The sequence below is a fragment of the Tiliqua scincoides genome, chromosome 2 (genome assembly GCF_035046505.1).
Source record: "Tiliqua scincoides isolate rTilSci1 chromosome 2, rTilSci1.hap2, whole genome shotgun sequence".
Taxonomy (NCBI): Eukaryota; Metazoa; Chordata; class Lepidosauria; order Squamata; family Scincidae; genus Tiliqua; species Tiliqua scincoides.
Window position 1 is genome coordinate 102057647 of NC_089822.1, and position 17016 is coordinate 102074662.

The following is a 17016-nucleotide window of genomic DNA, read 5'->3' on the forward strand; positions in this document are numbered from 1 at the left end:
GCCTTCCCACCAAGCTCCAAATGAATCATATGGAAATGTCTCAAGCTGCTGCTTGGATTGTAGTTTCCCTGTTTATGGGTCTGCAATCAGGCCAGTAAGCTGTTGGGTGGAATCTGAAGGTGACATTTTAAAAAGCCTTCCTTCTTATCTCTTGTACAGGACTCGAGCCCAGAGCTTGGTACAGTCTCTCTCCCTTCTGATGGTAGATGCATCCCTCGGAACTATTCAGTGTCTTGGAGAAATTGTGAGTGTGTCTTCTTTTGTAACAAACCTAAGAAATCTGCATCTAGAATATTTTGGCATGGTTATAAAATATTTTGGAGTTCTATAATTTTGTTCTTGAGGTGCTCATTCTTATAAAGATTATCCCAGGACTCTAGCAGTATAATTTCTAGATGACAAGTGCTGCTGTTCATGCTGGTATGAGACTAATTTTATAAAAGCAAATTGAGTTGGCCGCAGTTTGTGAGTCATGTGGACAGACGTTTCCTTTGCATAATATTTGACCTGAGAGCCATTTCTTGAAAGTAGTGGGCAGAAGGTTCAGGGCAGGTTCCAAAGGTGATGATGGCCACTAAGATGTCTTTGTAAAGAGACTGGACAGTTGCATAAACTCTAGCCATGATGGCTAAATTGAACCTCCTGCGTACAGGGGTAATGTACCTCAATTTCTTCAGAATGAGATTTTGCCCTTCCAAAACTTGTGTGTGTATAAAAACTCCCAGCCCCTTCTGGTCACCTGCTCTACACTCTGTGGCCTAGCATTCAGGGTGAAGGCACTGTCCTGCATGCTTTATTCATGTTCTTAAACAATTGCTTTCTTGCTTTCCCTGACAGCCTGTGTTTGCTTCCTAGATCTCAGAGTTTGTGCAAAAAGATGAAATAAAACCTGCTGTGGTCCAGCTGCTCTGGGAACGGTTCACAGAGAAATCCCAGTGCTCAGTGATGGAACGCCATGCCTCCATCATGCTCCTAGGGATGATGGCACAGTGAGTCATTGGTTCAGGCTCCTATATGCTGACAATGAGGTTAGGACCTATAGGGGGCATTACCAGAGTGATCGCTGCATTGTGTTCACTGGGGCCATAAAGAGTTGAAGTTTCTACACTTCCTAGAAAAGCATAGAAAGTATTCATGTACACCTTCATTTTTGAAGGTATGTGGAAAACACATTTCATTCCTTCGCAGGACTTGTTAAGCTAAATACATGCAGCTTATGACCTGGAGGCATACAAATGGGAAAAGAGTACTGTAAGGAATACTAGGTCATAGAAACTAGGAGAGTTAGGGCGCAATCCTAACCAACTTTCCAGCACCAAGGAAAGGGCAATGCAGCTCTGAGGTAAGAGAACATTCCCTTACCTTGAGGAGGCCTCTGTGACTGCCCCCGAACTGCAGGATGCAGCACATACCCCACTGGCACAGCTGTGCCAATGCTGAAAAGTTGGTTAGGATTGCATGCTTAATTTCATGATTTCCTTTCCCAATTTTTTCTGGAAATGATAAATCTAACAGTTGAATTGTTTTTTCCAAACCCAGATTACAAGTGGGAGCCAATTTTGTCATCAAATAATCCTGAATGTAGGTTAGTTAAAATGTATTGTGCCCTCTGAACCCTTGATATATTCTCTTGGCTCATACTGTGTCCTTAACCAAGGGTTCAGTTCAAAGATCCTGCATTTTGTGCATGCTGAAGATAAGCTGATGAATTCTGGAAGTACCAATCTTTGAGTCTTTACAATTGCAGTATCTCTGTGAAATGCTTGTGATTTTTTTTTCCCTTGTCTTCCCTGGTCTTCATTGAGGCTTTAATGTATAACTGGAACTTACAATGCAAGGGATTATCATAGATGCCTTTGCCTCTGTGAGCCAACAGGAATTGTAAGCTGCTTCCATTGTTCTGCATAATGTGTTTTGAGGCCTTTATAAATACTTCTGATCCAATGAAATATTTTCTTGCCACTTACTAGAGGGAAGCCTGAGATTGTGGGCAGTAACCTAGATGTTTTGGTGAAAGTGGGGCTAGATGAAAGAGTGCATGAAAATTATCGGCTTGCCCAGGAAGTATGTAATACTATCTCCAGAATTGCTAATGGCCAGAAGGTAAGGGTGTATTTGTGATCAGCACTGAAATTTATTCTTTGTTAACCAGTAGTAGAGTAATCACCAGCCCATGTATTGTAGTCTACTGGGATACTACTTTCTGGGATACTCGCATGGTTGTCCTGGCAACAATGAAGCTCTGAGCTGCGCCAGACAAGTGGGCCTTAGCATGAATGTTTAGGTTCCCCAGGGTGTTCTTGACCCCAGATTGGAGATCACTTCTGTAGACAGCTTGGAAAGGGAGTCTATTAAGCTGCAGAGTGGGTAGTATGCTAATGGAATTCTGAGCCTATCATAAGTCCCTGATACCAGGTACAAACACTCAAAATGGGAACTTCACTGAACAGTTTACTTGGACAAGGCAAGGGCACTCTGACAGACAACAGCAATTTTGCTTTCCCAGCTACTGAACCTATGCTAGTTCTGCATTGAGAACTCATGCACTGCATGTGAGAAAATGAAGACTCTCTCTGTCCTTGTCAAGCAAAGACTTGGGGCCCAATCATATCCAACTTTCCATCACCGATGCAGCCCCAGGGCATTCCCTTACCTTGAGGAGGCCTCCATACTGCCCCAGCACTGCAGGATGCAGTGCACAGCCACATTGGCCTTGGAAAGTTGGATAAGATTGGGCCCTTAGTGATTCAGGCCAGGGTGGCACACTTGTCCTGGGTCATTCTGGGTAACAGTTGTCCTTATGTGTACCAACTTGGCACTTGATAGCAACATTGCAAAGCATGGTGGCCAGCTGACATGCTCTATGACATGAGCTGACATGAGCTCTATGGTAGACTGGGGGGAGGGGGGACTGTTACTTGTGTGTCCACATTCCTTCTTGTTCAGCTTCTACCACCATAATCATTCCCTGCCCTGAATCATAGTAGCTGGCACACAAACCTCAATAAAAATCAAGTGGAAAATTTGAAAATGAGCAGAATAAGGTGTTTAGCTGCTTATTTGAAATACTTTATCCTGATTGTCCCCAATGTCAATGCAGGGTGCTCAAGGTGGATCAGGCGGAGAAAATTTTTTTAAAAAGAAACACGAGACCCTTAAGAAATAAACTGCAATTGCTACTTTTAAAAACCCACCCTTGATGAGGAGTAACTGAAAATCATAAGCATTCCATTTAGAATCCTTGATGTCCTTTCTGCAGGCACACAGCCCTGCTGTCACTTAGGGCTCCATCCTAACTCTCTGCTCTCACCAGAAAGACCATATCCTAAACTGCCATGTTTCACAACCCACAGTTTGCAAACCACTGCTTTAGACTGTTTAAAAGCCAAGGATCTCCTTGGCCCTTTAAGTGCCATTTCCCAGCCTGGCAGAGCATTTGTCTTGCACACAAGGTGGTATGAATAGAGGATTTGAGTTTGAGTGTGAAAAATTCAGGCTGAAATCCCTGGCAATGTATAACTACTATGCAGGCTTGGAAATCGCTGTGTTTGGCCATGACTCCCTTAGAAAGGGGTTGTGTGGATAAACAAAATGTGAATGTTATATTTCTACTGTAATTATCAATTTATGACACTATTGATAAAAAGGAGGCAAAAATGGTTCTGGACAAAAATAAAACCATTTCTACCTACCTACAGACTGGTGTTGGGAAAAGTAGTACTCCTTTCCGGCTGCCACAGTCACACCTGCTTTTTGAACGTCTGAGTGAGGCTATAAGTGTGGGTAAGTCACTAAAACTGGAAGAGGGGGTGGAGTAAGCCTTATTTTACAAGCCTTGTCTAACACACCTGTCCTGCTTTTTATAGGCTTTGCTAGATCAAACATGCATTGGATTCCCTTCAAAGAGACAGCAGTTGCACTCATCTATCAGTTGGCAGAAGGACCTGAGGAAATAAGTGGTCAGATCTTGCAGCGTTGTAGCCAGCAAGCCTTGGAGAGATTTCAGGAGTCTGAAGGAGTTGAAGCTGGTGAGCTGGAGCTAGGAATTGCACCTCTGCTTCTGGTGTATTGGGATTGGGTTCAGGATGAGTAGGGTGATTGGCTTAGAACAGGGGTGTTCAAACTTTTTTGGAGGAGGGCCACATCATCTCTCTGTCACTGTTGGGGGCCAAGAAGAAAAAAAGAATTGATTTACATTTCAAATTTGAATAAATTTACATAAATGAATATATTGGAGATGGAACTTATTTGAATGAACGAAGGTCTTGCAATAGCTCTATAAAAGGCTTTCAACAAAGCGAAGTCAACTTTTCCTTTGCTGCTGCATCACAGATGTGAAACAGCAAGCAGTGGAGGGAGCACTTGTCTCTCAGGTGAGAGGCTGAGCAGTTGCCCTCATGCTGAGAGCAGTTGTGTCAGGCCAGTGCGGGTTCCGGCAAGTCTCTGGAGGGCCAGGCTCATTGGGGCTCCCTGAGGGCGGGATTGGGACTCCTCGAGGGCCACAAGTGGCCCCAGGGCCAGGGTTTGGGCACCCCTGGCTTAGAAAAAGAGAATGATCAAGAACCCAGTACAAATACAAGGTGGACAAAAGGCAACAATAGTTCTGATCTTCAAGTCAATGAATGTGAGGTGCACAGAAATAACTAGAAAAGGTCAGTTGAAAATGTCTCTCAAAGCAGTTTTGTTTGCTTTCCAGAGCCAGGATCTTCTTCTAATGGAGTTCCTGCGGGCTCTAGCACAATTGAATCCATGTTGTTAACACATCTGGTCTCCCTCGCGGGGGATGTGGCCTTACAACAACTTGTACATCTAGAGTTGTCTGTAAGCACAGAGCTGCGCAGGCGCCGGGTCCTTGGGGAAGAGAAGCAAGCAAAGGAACATGCTGCAAGCAACTCAAAAGCACAGAGAGATAAGGTGAGGACTAGAGTTCTGTTTTTTCTTTTGTACGTTGTGCGCCATGATAGGAGATCTTGTCTGACAAGTAATGGAACTTTCTCATCTGGTTGTAACATTTAGTGAATCTATAAATAACTCTTAGTTCAGGAATCCTTAAACTTGAGCTCATCCCATAGAAGTCTCTGTGGGACTTCTTTGGGAGAACTTCCTTGTCACCACTTCATCTGTCGGGGAGAGGTGAAAGCAAAATGCAGTAGTACTAAGGCTGTCAGTCTTTAGTTCAGCTAGAGAAAGTCCGGAGGTGGGGTCTGTCCTGGCCAACCATATGTAAGTTGGGTTTTACATAAGTTGGAATACCTGCCCCTTTCTCCACCTGTCACTCTTTAAGCAAAGCAAGGTGTTACAGAAGCTTCTGGCATGTATTAACTACAGCAACTCCGTTTGATGGGAAGCAGCAAGGCAGAAGCAATCGAGCAGCAGACTAGCCAAAGATGTGGCTGCTGATTTTCTTGTCCTTTCCCAGTTGCTGGTGCTGTCTGACCACAGACAGGTTGTGAAAAGTGGGTGGTGGTCTGCACTAGGTGGGAAACATGAGGTTTAGTGGCTTCTGCTAGCTGAGCAGAACCACCGGGTGCCACCTTTGTGTGATTGGATGAGCAGACAGTGACCAGTGACTACCACAACTTTGCTGAAAGAGCAGCAAGCAGTGATGGGGCCAGTATTCCAGCTGTTGTATCAGGGCTCCTGAGCCTCAAACCATTACAGGTTGTAGTCTGGGAAGCTGCAGAGACTAGCTGGCTGCAAGGCTTTTAGACTGCAGCACAGCACGTATGTCCCCCTCCCCCACCAAGCCCTCCTTCCTTCCAGGCCTTAGATTCAGTGCGTGTGCGCTCCAGTAACAAAGATGCTAACTGGCAAATTAGCTGCTTGGGTTATCACTGCATGACTCCCATTGTGCACATCTGCACCAACCCAACTAAAATGCCAAAGAGCTCAAAATGGGGCTTACTGGACATATGCAAGCAGCAATCCATTTGACATCTCATACAAAAAATAGGTCCAGGGATTAACCTTGAAATTGTGCTACTTTTTAAATTCTTCTATAGTTATTTACATTTGAAATGATGTGGTGCTGAATATTTTCTCCAGGGGAACAGCATGCCGCTTCATGTATACATACTGTAAAAGTAACCACTTTGTTCCTCATCAGTGCTGCTTAACAAGGATTGCTGACTAACCAAATATGCCAATGTAATGCGTTTTATAGTCCTTTAACATCACCTTACCCTAATCACTTACTGGACAGGGCTCCCTCTGCAATGCCACTCCACCCTCCATAATTCCACACAAGGGCCCTCTAGGAAGAAGAGAGTCTCCATTCCTAAACTAGACTGTTGGGGGGGAGGAGCTGAGTTTTCATTCCTAGTGGGCCCTCATGAGGAGGGAAGAAGAGCAGAGTGGAACTGCAGAGAGAACCTTGTCAGGTGAGGGAGGATGCTGATAGGCAAGCATCAAGGTTGTTAACCAACACCTCATGAAGCAACAGCAGACTCGATTAACATGCAAACTTTTACTGTAGTTCCTATTTTTGAAAACCTGAATGTTAAACCTATTTTGTTTTCCTACATACAACCCCATGCAACTATCCTTTTTTCATTTACATCCTGGTTTCCTTTTATCTTGTTTCCAATTATTGTTGCCTGGGGCTCATGCTGTGTTGGCTAGTGTAGTGAAAAAAGTAGTCATAATATTTCTTCTCCTTGACCCACTCTACTTCTACAATAGCTTTTTTTAAAGAAAAAGTAAGCCTTTGAATATGAAGGAATTCTAGCAAAATATAAAACTAATATCAATGTTTCTACCTGGCTCTCGGCTTTAAAAACAATGAGGGGTTTTATCTGCAGACTTGATCCCCAGGGCTTTGTATTCTGTAAACTGAGAATTTTTTCTAGCAGCTTATCCTGAACTGGAATTATGAAGTTTGGGAAAGAGTTAAGTGGAGGTTTTCATTTACTCTCCATTACATCTTGCTTCAAGTTGGGGAGCCTCCAGCAAAAGTTCGGAGAATGGTGTTTAACTTCTGTTGGCTTCCTTCCCCCTGCATAGAGTACTGGGAATGAGACTACCATAGAAGAGGATCTTGGCTTGGTTGGGGCCTCTGCTGAAGATACAGAAGCAGAGCTCATTCGTACCATCTGTGAAACAGAGCTGTTGGATGGTGAGTGGCTGCTTAAGGGGGAATGTGTTTTTTTTCTTTCTGATTTTTCAAATCAGGATGTCCCTGGTTCACAACTTGACTTAGCCACGAACTTACTAGGGAACCATAGGCAAGACTCTCCTATATTTCAGATAAGAGTTAACACTGACTTACCTTATAAGGCGACTGCAGCCAAGTAATTTTACAGAGTGCTTGAAACACGCTAAAGCACTGTATAAATGCTGGTTGTATTGTATGGTTGTTAAGTTGCAATAAAAACTCACACTATTGGTGAAAAATGTTTTTGTAACTTCACTTGTTTGAACTATTGTCTGCCTTTCTTAGTAGGAGTTCACCATTGAGAAGAAGTACATTGTTCTGGTTTCATGTGGGTAGCTTTTTCTAGCATTTAAAGTCATGAGCAGGGGTTTGTGGTTGAAGTCACATATTGACCCCAAATCCACAGCCGATACTTAAGCAACTTGAATCTGTTGGAGGTTTTCCATTACTACTCTTCTATAACTTTCTGTGAAAGGCAAAGTCCTTCACACCAGTTGAAGTCAGTCCTAGTATGTTCAAAAGCATGCAGTTAAAATAATTAACTCTTATGTTTAGCTGGGAGTAGCTTTTGAAATTGTGGAGGTAGCATATGATGTGTCTTGTCTTTTTTAGAGAAAATAGAAGTAGTTTATCTCCTATCCAACCATGTGGACTATGTTCTCTAGAAACGGTTGGTCTCAACAAGTCTGTCAGCCACATACATAATGTGCATGGTATCTGTGTAGCTCATGAGTAATAGGTGACTTACCTTCTGTTTCTGAGAGACTGCCATTGAAATGAAATGCAGTTGTAGAGTTTCATTCTGGTCTCCTCCCCTGTGACCTCTCTACCATCACCTTCCTGCAGGAAAACAGCTACTTTATGCCTTTGTCCCCCTGGTGCTAAAGATTTGCAACAACCCAGGATTCTACAGTGATCCAGCACTCTCAGCTGCTGCTGCGTTGGCACTTGGAAAATTCTGCATGATCAGGTATGTGAAAGTCAGGGGTCCTCAACCCAGGATCCCTCACCTTTCTATACCATCCCCAGCCCACTGTCCTAACCTTGCAGCAGTCCAAGGGTGCATGTACCGTTCTCAGATAACTCATGCCCTTAAGGGGTCTTAATTTTCACTTGATGTACTTGAAATCCTTTTGCTTCTCATTCCCATTCAGTGCAGAATTTTGTGACTCTCAGTTGCGGCTCTTCTTCACTATGATGGAAAAATCTACCCTCTCTAGTGTACGTGCCAATCTCATGATTGCAGCTGGAGACTTGGCCATCCGCTTTCCCAACTTAGTGGAGCCCTGGACTCCCCACCTCTATGCCAGGTAAAAATGTTGTTAGATGGTATGGGGCCTTAAATCTGAAATAAAGAGCACATGATAGCATGCAGCTTTTAATTGTTGACAGGCTGGCTGGCGTTCTTGCTTTTTATTTGAAAATCCACAGGGTTTGTTTTGTTAGCTTTTTAATCATTGTAAATTGTTTTTAACTGTCTTTCATGCTGTATTTTTAAATTGTTTGTTAGCCGCCTTGTGTGCCCGTTGGGCAAAAAGGCGGGGTACAAATTAATAAAATAATAATAATAATAATAATACAGGACTGCTGGTAGTTAGAACAGGACCTTTTCAGATGGGAAAGCTTGGCAGGGACCCAAGTGGTATGGTTAGACTGCTGATAACCCTTTTGTGTGGCTTTGCCACTCAGGCTGCGGGACCCTTGTCAGCATGTGAGGCAGACAGCTGCTTTAGTGATGACTCATCTGATCCTGAAGGACATGGTAAAAGTGAAGGGGCAGGTGAGCGAAATGGCAGCTCTTCTCATTGACCCTGAAGAGGAGATCGTGGGACTAGCTCGGAACTTCTTCACTGAACTCTCTGGCAAGGTGAGACAAAGGAGCATCAAGTCAAAATTCCAGAATACAAGAGAGGAGATGTTGCCCTGCTTCTGATATTGTTAGAGTGAAGCAGATTGCCAAAAAAGAGTTACATTTAAAAGCTCCAGTTACATATTTTCAAATGGCAGGTGCTACTTTTATACCACAAGTGGGGATGTACCCACACCCTTAAGCAAGTTTATCAGGGAGAAGGATTTTAGTCATGCCTACTCCAACATGCTAGTTTTCTATGTGGAGGGATGTTGTGTGGGAGAGTATTGTCATATAAGCCCCCACCTTATGTTGAATAATGGAAGACTAGAAAGGTTGGTGTAAGGGAAACATCTTTATCAAAACCATTTGGCATGTCCTTGAACTGGCCATCAGTTCTGTCGAATAATACTTTTAGTATTTTAGTCTGCATGACATTTTAGTCTGCATGACAGCTTCCTGGATTTTTATTCTGAAGGTGGAACTTGTTTATTAAAGGTAGTGGTGGGGGTGTTCTTACATTCTGCCTTCCTATATATACCCTATATAGCTGCTATTGTGCATTCTCAGTCTGAAAAATGTATCTAGTGAAAAAGCAGTGATTCTGGGCCTATCTAGTGTATTGGTATTAGTCTGTGTACTTAGCAAGAATCAGAGCTGTAGTGTCCAGGCCTCCTCTCCAGTGCTGGCTGGCACAGCTGTCTTTGGGAGCACAGGAACAGTTGGAAGGACTTCACAAGCTCCACTCTTCTGTTCTCCATGCAGGATAATGCTGTGTACAATTTGCTCCCAGACATCATCAGCCGTCTCTCAGATCCAGAATCTGGAATAGAGGAGCAGCCTTTTCGCACCATTATGAAGTAACTCTGCTTTTCTCTTTTTCATAAGACCCAGAGCTTCCTGAGTGCCCAGGTTGGCAAAAGGATACAAGCCAGAATTACTAATGGCCGTGTTAATACACTTGGTTCATAAAGTGGGGGAGACAACAGTTTGTCACATTATGGAAGATCAATCTATTGATAAGTAGAATTCCAAAGGTGGCATACCTCTAACTTGTTTTAGAGAAACAAACTGTGAAGGAGGATTGGTTCCTTTCATTGCCTTACTCATGAGTCTTCCAGGAGTACCTGGCAGTCCACTGTTAGAAGCAGGATACTGACCTAGAGCCTTGGTCCGAACCAGTAAACTCTTAGGGGAACTCTAAAGCGGAAGTGGAGTACGAAATTCACTGCTGCGGGGAGCCCTGCCAAAGGTTCGCACCGGGCTCCCCACACCTTGGGGAGGCTGCAGGAGGCTGGGTAAGCGCACCCAAGCCCCTGAGCAGCACGATCCTGGGGATCGCACCACTGTCTCCTCCCTGCCTCCAGGCTGCCCCCGCCCCTTCAGGGGGCAGAGGCCAGGGCCAACAGGCTGGGGAGTTGTGATGCCCCAGATTGAAAAGCCCTGCATAAGACTGATCCAGAGGGGGGGGGGATTATTTTCTTGGTAACAATGCTCTTGTACAGCTGACTTCTGCAAACTGCAACCTGATAGGCTTTGGATTCCCTCCACTAGTCCTTGTAGATTACTTGTAGCTCCTGCTCATACAGTAGCTAGAAGACTGTAAGAATACAGGTGTGTAACCACTATAATTTCTAATCCCTCTTTCTGTCAATTTCTACTCCCTATAGGCAGCTCTTCTGCTTTATCACAAAGGACAAGCAGACTGAGAGTTTGGTGGAAAAACTTTGTCAGCGATTCCGAACAGCCCGGTGAGTGAGGAATGCCATGGAATCAAGCATACTATCTGGGAACATACTTGTCATTCTCCTGGATCCTGAAATGGGAAGCCATGACCTGAGAGTTGGATAGAAGGGGATGAGTCATAAAAACAAAAACTTAGTCTTCATGCTGCTGCTTCTGTCTGGGGGGGGGGGCGGGATGCAAATAGCAAACATGTAGTTTCTTTGCTAATTGATGGTCTTAGCCACCTGTGGAGCTGTGTGAGGAGCAATAGGCAGGACAGCCTGGACCCATCTATTAGCCAGCAGACCAATAGTTGGGAGCCTGTGGCACATATTCCACCATAGAAGGGCAAACTCTACCAAAGCAGCTAGTTGTTCTCTATGATTGCTGCAAAATGCCCTCTGTCTTTTTGAGATATCAATCAATCAACAGTATTTATATACCGCTTTTCAACTAAAAGTTCACAAAGCGGTTTACAGAGAAAAATCAAATAACTAAATGGCTCCCTGTCCCAAAAGGACTCACAATCTAAAAGATGCAAATGAATACCAGCAGACAGCCACTGGAACAGACAGTGCTGGGGTGAGATGGGCCAGTTATTCTCCCCCTGCTAAAAAGAGGAGCACCCACTTGAAAAAGTGCCTCTTACCCAATTAGCAGGGGTTATCTCTGCAATAATATTAAGGGAAAGCTTTTTTCTGTACTAGTGACGTGTTCATTTTTTAAAAAATGCAGGCTGCTCTGAATTTGCCATATGTGCTGCCTTGGGTATAGAGTAGAATATAAATTGTTTTCATACTGGACAGTTGCTGCCCTGTGCTATGAATATGTTGAAGCCTGTAAAGACAAGTAGTGCCAACTTTGCAGCATGCTGAAGGCCTCTTTCAATTTTACATGGATGCTACGCTGCTCTGTTAAGAGTGATGAATGAAATAATTCCTGCATCTTTCTTCCTGAGGATGCTAGAAAAGAGATGTACCTAAATGGCATCATCTGCAGGTGACTTTTAATTTGTGCAACTCCGAGCACCACCCATAACTAATAACTTGGAAAGGAGCAGTTTGTCCCATTGATTGCTGGTTCAAAACCTAAGGAGGTAGTTGCGGCCAGCCAACAGACTGGGATGTTTTGTAATACTGTACTTCCTTTTATCAAAGTGAATGAACCATCCAGGCACACCATCAGTTGTGTTCAGTGAGTTTTGGTACTTCCTGTCAGATGTTTCCTTTTTGTATGCGTGTTTTGAAAATCACATTTCCCACCACACCCTGTGAATGGCCTCAAACATATTCTGCCAGGTTCAGATACTCAGGCTATCGTTGAGCATAGCATGAGGTACTGATGCAGTTGGTACATGAGGGCTCACATGATGGAAAGCTCCTCCATGAATAAAAGATTCCTAGATGTAAAAAGTGAGTTCTAGCTTTTTCCCTGGCATGTTGGGTGGAGGGTAGTTAATTGTGTGGTGAAGTATTTGATCATATGAGCCCTTGCTTGCAGTCTGAAATGGTGCAGTCAGGACTAGTCATTGGAATCTCCTCCAAGAGGTAACTTTATTGCCATTCTCCATTAGGATATGTCATGTAACTTTTCTCTTTAGTCATGGTTCCTCCATCTATGTCATTACTGATGCTTTTTTGGCCTAAAATTGACTCATACAAATCTTACTTGCCATTCATACTTGTCCATTAATTTCTTGTTGTAATTTTGAGGGGAGGAGAAACTATTTGTGTTCACAGATCCAATCTTTCACAATCTCACAGACATCCTGAGATTACCTCTCCCCCTTCCCAAGCCCTTTTTCGTACAAAAATTCACGCTGTAGCAAACAAACACATCCTTAATTCAAGGTCTGCCTATCAACTACTAGATACATGAGGGCAACATTTTCCTTATGAGACATTCCTAGGAGTGCAAAATCTGATACCTACTACAGTACTTTTGCTTTGCCTTGTAGCCTGCCACTGTGTTAGAATCTCCTTGGATGTACCTAGTTATGCTACTGAGGCTCCTGTGATGCATCTTTGGAGCAAGGCTTTTGCATGGGTGTTGAGTTCTATGGGATTTCTAATTTGTTTAGCTCAAATAGCAATACTTGGTCTCTTGGTTTGCCACCACAGAAGCTGAAGACTGTGTCTTTCCCTCTTTTCCACAGAACAGAGCGTCAGCACCATGACTTGGCTTACTGCCTTACCTTGCTTCCTCTCACAGAACGAGGTCTCCGTAAAATGCAAGACAACTTTGACTGCTTTGCTGACAAACTCCAGGATGTGGCTGTCTATAACTGCTTCTTGGCTGTGCTAGGGAGGCTTCGGAGGATGGGCACGAAACCTGAGATGAAGGTGAGAGGCCCCTTTTTTCCCAGGCTGGGGGAAGTGTATTGCCTTGAAACAAAGGAAGATTAGAAGCATCACTCTTGGAGCTTCAGCTTGCAGTATTTGTTTTGTAATGCAATTTCTCCTTTCCTCTGTGTGCATTGTTATTCACTAGGTACTTATTGAGGAATTTGAGCAGAAGCTCAGGATATGCCACAGCAGGGGTCTGGACTCCTCTACAGATGTTGCCAGGGAATCTGTATGTCCAGAAGGAAGCAACACACCTGTGCTCCAGCAAGCAAAGAAAGTAGCAGCAAGTACGTCCACATAGTTTGACTAAAGCCTCCCTGATTTTTGCAGCACAACTCATAGGCTAATTTAATGTGTTCAAATTTTTAATTACTTTTGGTGGTGGTGGTCTAAATTTTGGAACATTTCTTAAATTACTGAGGGCCTCAAAGGGAGAGTGAAGCTCAGAGACCCTGTTGAGCGGTAGACATAAGGAGGATGAAGGCACTGGGAGCAATGCTGTGCGAATAAGTCTTGTCACAGTTGGAGAAAGCTGTTTTCTGTCTGGTGTATCCTTCTTCCCAATGCTCCTTAATTTGCAGGTCTCTTGCAGAAAAGCATACTATTCTCCAATTTTCATGTAAAAAAAGGGAGGGAGCTTAAAAACCCTTTCAATGATTTGGCAATATGTGTGTATAATTTCTATATACTTAATAGAATTTCCCTCCAAAGCTAGACCTCCTGTCTTGGTGAAGGAATGGGTTTTGATGCAACACTCTTCTTCTTCAGAGTGCTTTGGAGAAGACCCTTGTACAAATACACTTGTGGGAACTTTTGAATCAACTAAAAAAACAGTGTGATTTATTCTTCCCTGGCATGAAAAACCCAACAATGGGAATTGGCATTCCCGCTCACTTTACAAAGAGTGAAATAATAACTAGCAAATCAGTTGTATGTTCAGTCTGTTCTCCTTCAAACTTTCCCATCTTTTATAGGCTCGCGGCAGCGGCAGCCCTTGCATGCAGCCAACAGGGAGACTGATTCTTCTCCCTTCGTTACACCCAAGTCCAAGCCCCAGAGGAAAACAAGACCAAAAATGTCAATTGTCTTCTCAAGTGATGAGGAGAACAGTCCAGAGGAAGGTGAGGATCTGTCCTGCATGGGTCTGAACACAGGGGAGGGGGGTGGTAGATATGGATGGTCCTTTGTCTGAGAAATGTATGTGGGCTTGAACTATTCTCATCTGCTCTGTCTTCTGTTAAGAGGTGTAATTTGTTCCTCGAGACTGGCTGTCATAATCTTCCTATACTGGGTCTTCTCTAAGTGGTCTCCCCAAAGCTGCCTGATACATCCTTTTTTTCCCCTCTTCTAGAAGCTGAACTGAAAGAGGAAGAAACACCTAGCAAAACGACTCCAATTTCCCGTGCATCTGCCCGCAGGGCCCAGAGATGATGATATTTTTGTAACTCTTGGTGGTTAATGGGGAATAAAGTGCTCCTTTTCTAAAGTACTGCTTCTCTTTCTGTTTATGTTAAAAGCAATGTGAAACACAAACTTGGAGATCTTGTAATATAGCATGGAGATTGTTAAGCCTCTCTTATCAGGGGCTTCAGGCAGAAACTGGGCTGTTGGTATTTACTGACACATAAGTAGTACAGCCTTAGAATATTTGGATTGGCTTTGGTTTTTTAATGGCCCTAAAAAGCCTCACCTGTACCATAATACAAAATAGTTTAAGGAGGGGAATGTTGCTGTTAAGCACAAGGGATTTATTGCTGTGTCTACATTCACATTGCTGTTTGGTTTGAGGACAAAAAACTATCATAAGTAAGCATCTCTGTTGTCTGACTTCCTTGAATGGGTCTTGGATTCAACTAAAGTAGCCATTTGTATTCCCCCCCCCCTTCCAGTAGTTCTGTGTAGCCAAAGTGGGAAGTTTGGAGTCTCCCTAAAAACCTAAAAGCAATTTGTGTGCTTGATACTACTTCCCACCTGTCTTCCATTGCCCCATAAACGCACCTTATGAAATAGGATACTTTTTCACAAGTGGTATAAAAGCTGCTGAGCTGAGCTGATCAGAACTGCCTTGGAATTATCTACCCTGAGAAGCCATTTAAAACGTTCTAACTGGATTGGAACTTGAGACTTGCCACCAATACTAGTGGAAGTAGGAATGTACCTTTAAGCTTCAGTACTGGAGTAAGACTTGCTGTTTACTTTCCAATCCTGTTTATAACAGTGTTTGCGTTTCTTTTCTGACACATTATTGAGTTACTGTGGCTTTTCCCTTTTGAACTGTAAAATGTCTCCCTCCTGTCAGTTTGCAGTGATGCAATCTTAACATCCCACTTATCTCTTCTGCCCAGTAACCCTGTTTGTGCTACTACCTCCTGCTGGTATCCAAACAGTAATTTCAGTGCCTTGCACTTAATGGAGAAGAATTTCATTGTACAATGAGAAGAGCAAACAAAAAAGGAGGGACAGAGCCCAGGAAAGCAGGAGCTTTGCCCCTTCCTATGGATTATTGTTGCAGTTACCCTTTGGGGAGCAACCAAAGCCCAGGGGTCAGGTTGCTGGATATAGGTGCGAGAATGAATGGTCAGACAGAAAATCAAGAGACAGCAGACATATTGAAGGTTGAGAGTGCAGAGAGAGAGAGGCTGCTTGTACAAGCCTTCTCACTGCTCTTTTATTGAACATTGCAACATTAATTCAGTTACATTCTGTTCCCAGATAGTGTGCCACATTGGAATCTCATACAGGGGTGAGAACAATGGGTGCTTCTTTCACAGTGCCGTATCAGCTATTTTCACACTTTGGCCTGGGAACTTAGCACCCCCTTTCGGTGTGCCGTAAAAGGGGGGGGGAAAGGGTTTGCCTTTGCCTCTTGCCATATTACCAAGGCTTCAGTGTGCCTCCGCATAAGCACTTAAAACACCACATTGTTCCCTTTTTTATTTATTTAAATTTTGAGATAGCATTTTACGAAATATGAAATCAGTGTAGGCCTTGTTAGCCAAACAAGAGGACTTTAGGTTGGCATTGTGGGGTCATAACACACAAATTTTGACACCATGCAAAAAGGACATTGGATAAGACAAAAAGACCTTCATGAATACATGTTAAAATTACAGTTGGGAGAAAAGGCAACACCTTTTTCTCTAAAAATGATTTGCTGTGAACAAAATTATTATAAATCAATTAAAACAACAGGTGGTGGTTAGGTAACATTTGCATAATTAAAAGAAACATTTTTATCATGGAGCCCATTCCCACCGGCATACAAGGTTTGTTAAATATTTTTGCATATGTTAAATTGCTGCCACAGACCACATAAAGAGTGTGCAGTGAAAGACATTGGGATTTCACCATGAATTACATTTACATTATAAGACATTGCATCATGAGCTATGCAAACATTGAGAAACTTTAAAAACTTGGTTACATACTATGCACTCCCTTAAGGGGGGTGCTGAGTGACTATTTTTTAACACAATTATAAAAGGCAAAAACAAACACAGGAACAACAACATTGAACTTTTTCTCAGGGGTTCTTGGTTCACTGGATGTCATCAGGAAACTTTAGTGCCATGCATCTTCATGCACTGTGCTGACACTTAAAACGTTTCTGTGAAAATAAACAGAATAGCAGAACTTTGCTGCTAAGTTATTAATGAAGCTGGCCCTTTCACTCTGGGTCCGGCAATTATCTGTAAAAGCACATGGGGGGTGAAAGCACATTATATTTGCATTTAGTGTTTTACTTAATAAGATGGGGGGCTTCTGAGCCTTGAGAAAGGGAGGCTTGTGAGCCTTGTAAAGTGTTGATATTAGTGTGAACAAATTATGATCTCATTTGTTTTTAATTATTTAAATAGAAAAATTGTAAGATGCACTGTGTGTGTGTTGCAAGGTCCAAGATGTTACGCTTAGGTTTGAAAACAAACTGAGCAGGCAGACGTGAT

The 17016-nt window shown here is 43.2% G+C and overlaps 1 protein-coding gene across 1 annotated transcript in view; it reads left to right on the forward strand.

Annotated features, from left to right (window-relative positions):
• Positions 1–14558, forward strand: part of NCAPD2 (non-SMC condensin I complex subunit D2) — a 38751-nt gene extending 24193 nt beyond the window's left edge. Inside the window, exons 16-31 of the mRNA XM_066613793.1 lie at positions 160–244; positions 856–989; positions 1971–2103; positions 3699–3783; positions 3867–4028; positions 4697–4914; positions 7003–7114; positions 8000–8123; positions 8308–8463; positions 8843–9020; positions 9768–9862; positions 10673–10753; positions 12883–13069; positions 13218–13359; positions 14047–14193; positions 14424–14558. Coding sequence (XP_066469890.1) covers positions 160–244; positions 856–989; positions 1971–2103; positions 3699–3783; positions 3867–4028; positions 4697–4914; positions 7003–7114; positions 8000–8123; positions 8308–8463; positions 8843–9020; positions 9768–9862; positions 10673–10753; positions 12883–13069; positions 13218–13359; positions 14047–14193; positions 14424–14503 — 2119 coding nt within the window. The 3' untranslated portion in view covers positions 14504–14558. The remainder of the gene's footprint in view (positions 1–159; positions 245–855; positions 990–1970; positions 2104–3698; positions 3784–3866; positions 4029–4696; positions 4915–7002; positions 7115–7999; positions 8124–8307; positions 8464–8842; positions 9021–9767; positions 9863–10672; positions 10754–12882; positions 13070–13217; positions 13360–14046; positions 14194–14423) is intronic.
• The last annotated feature ends 2458 nt before the right edge of the window (positions 14559–17016 follow it).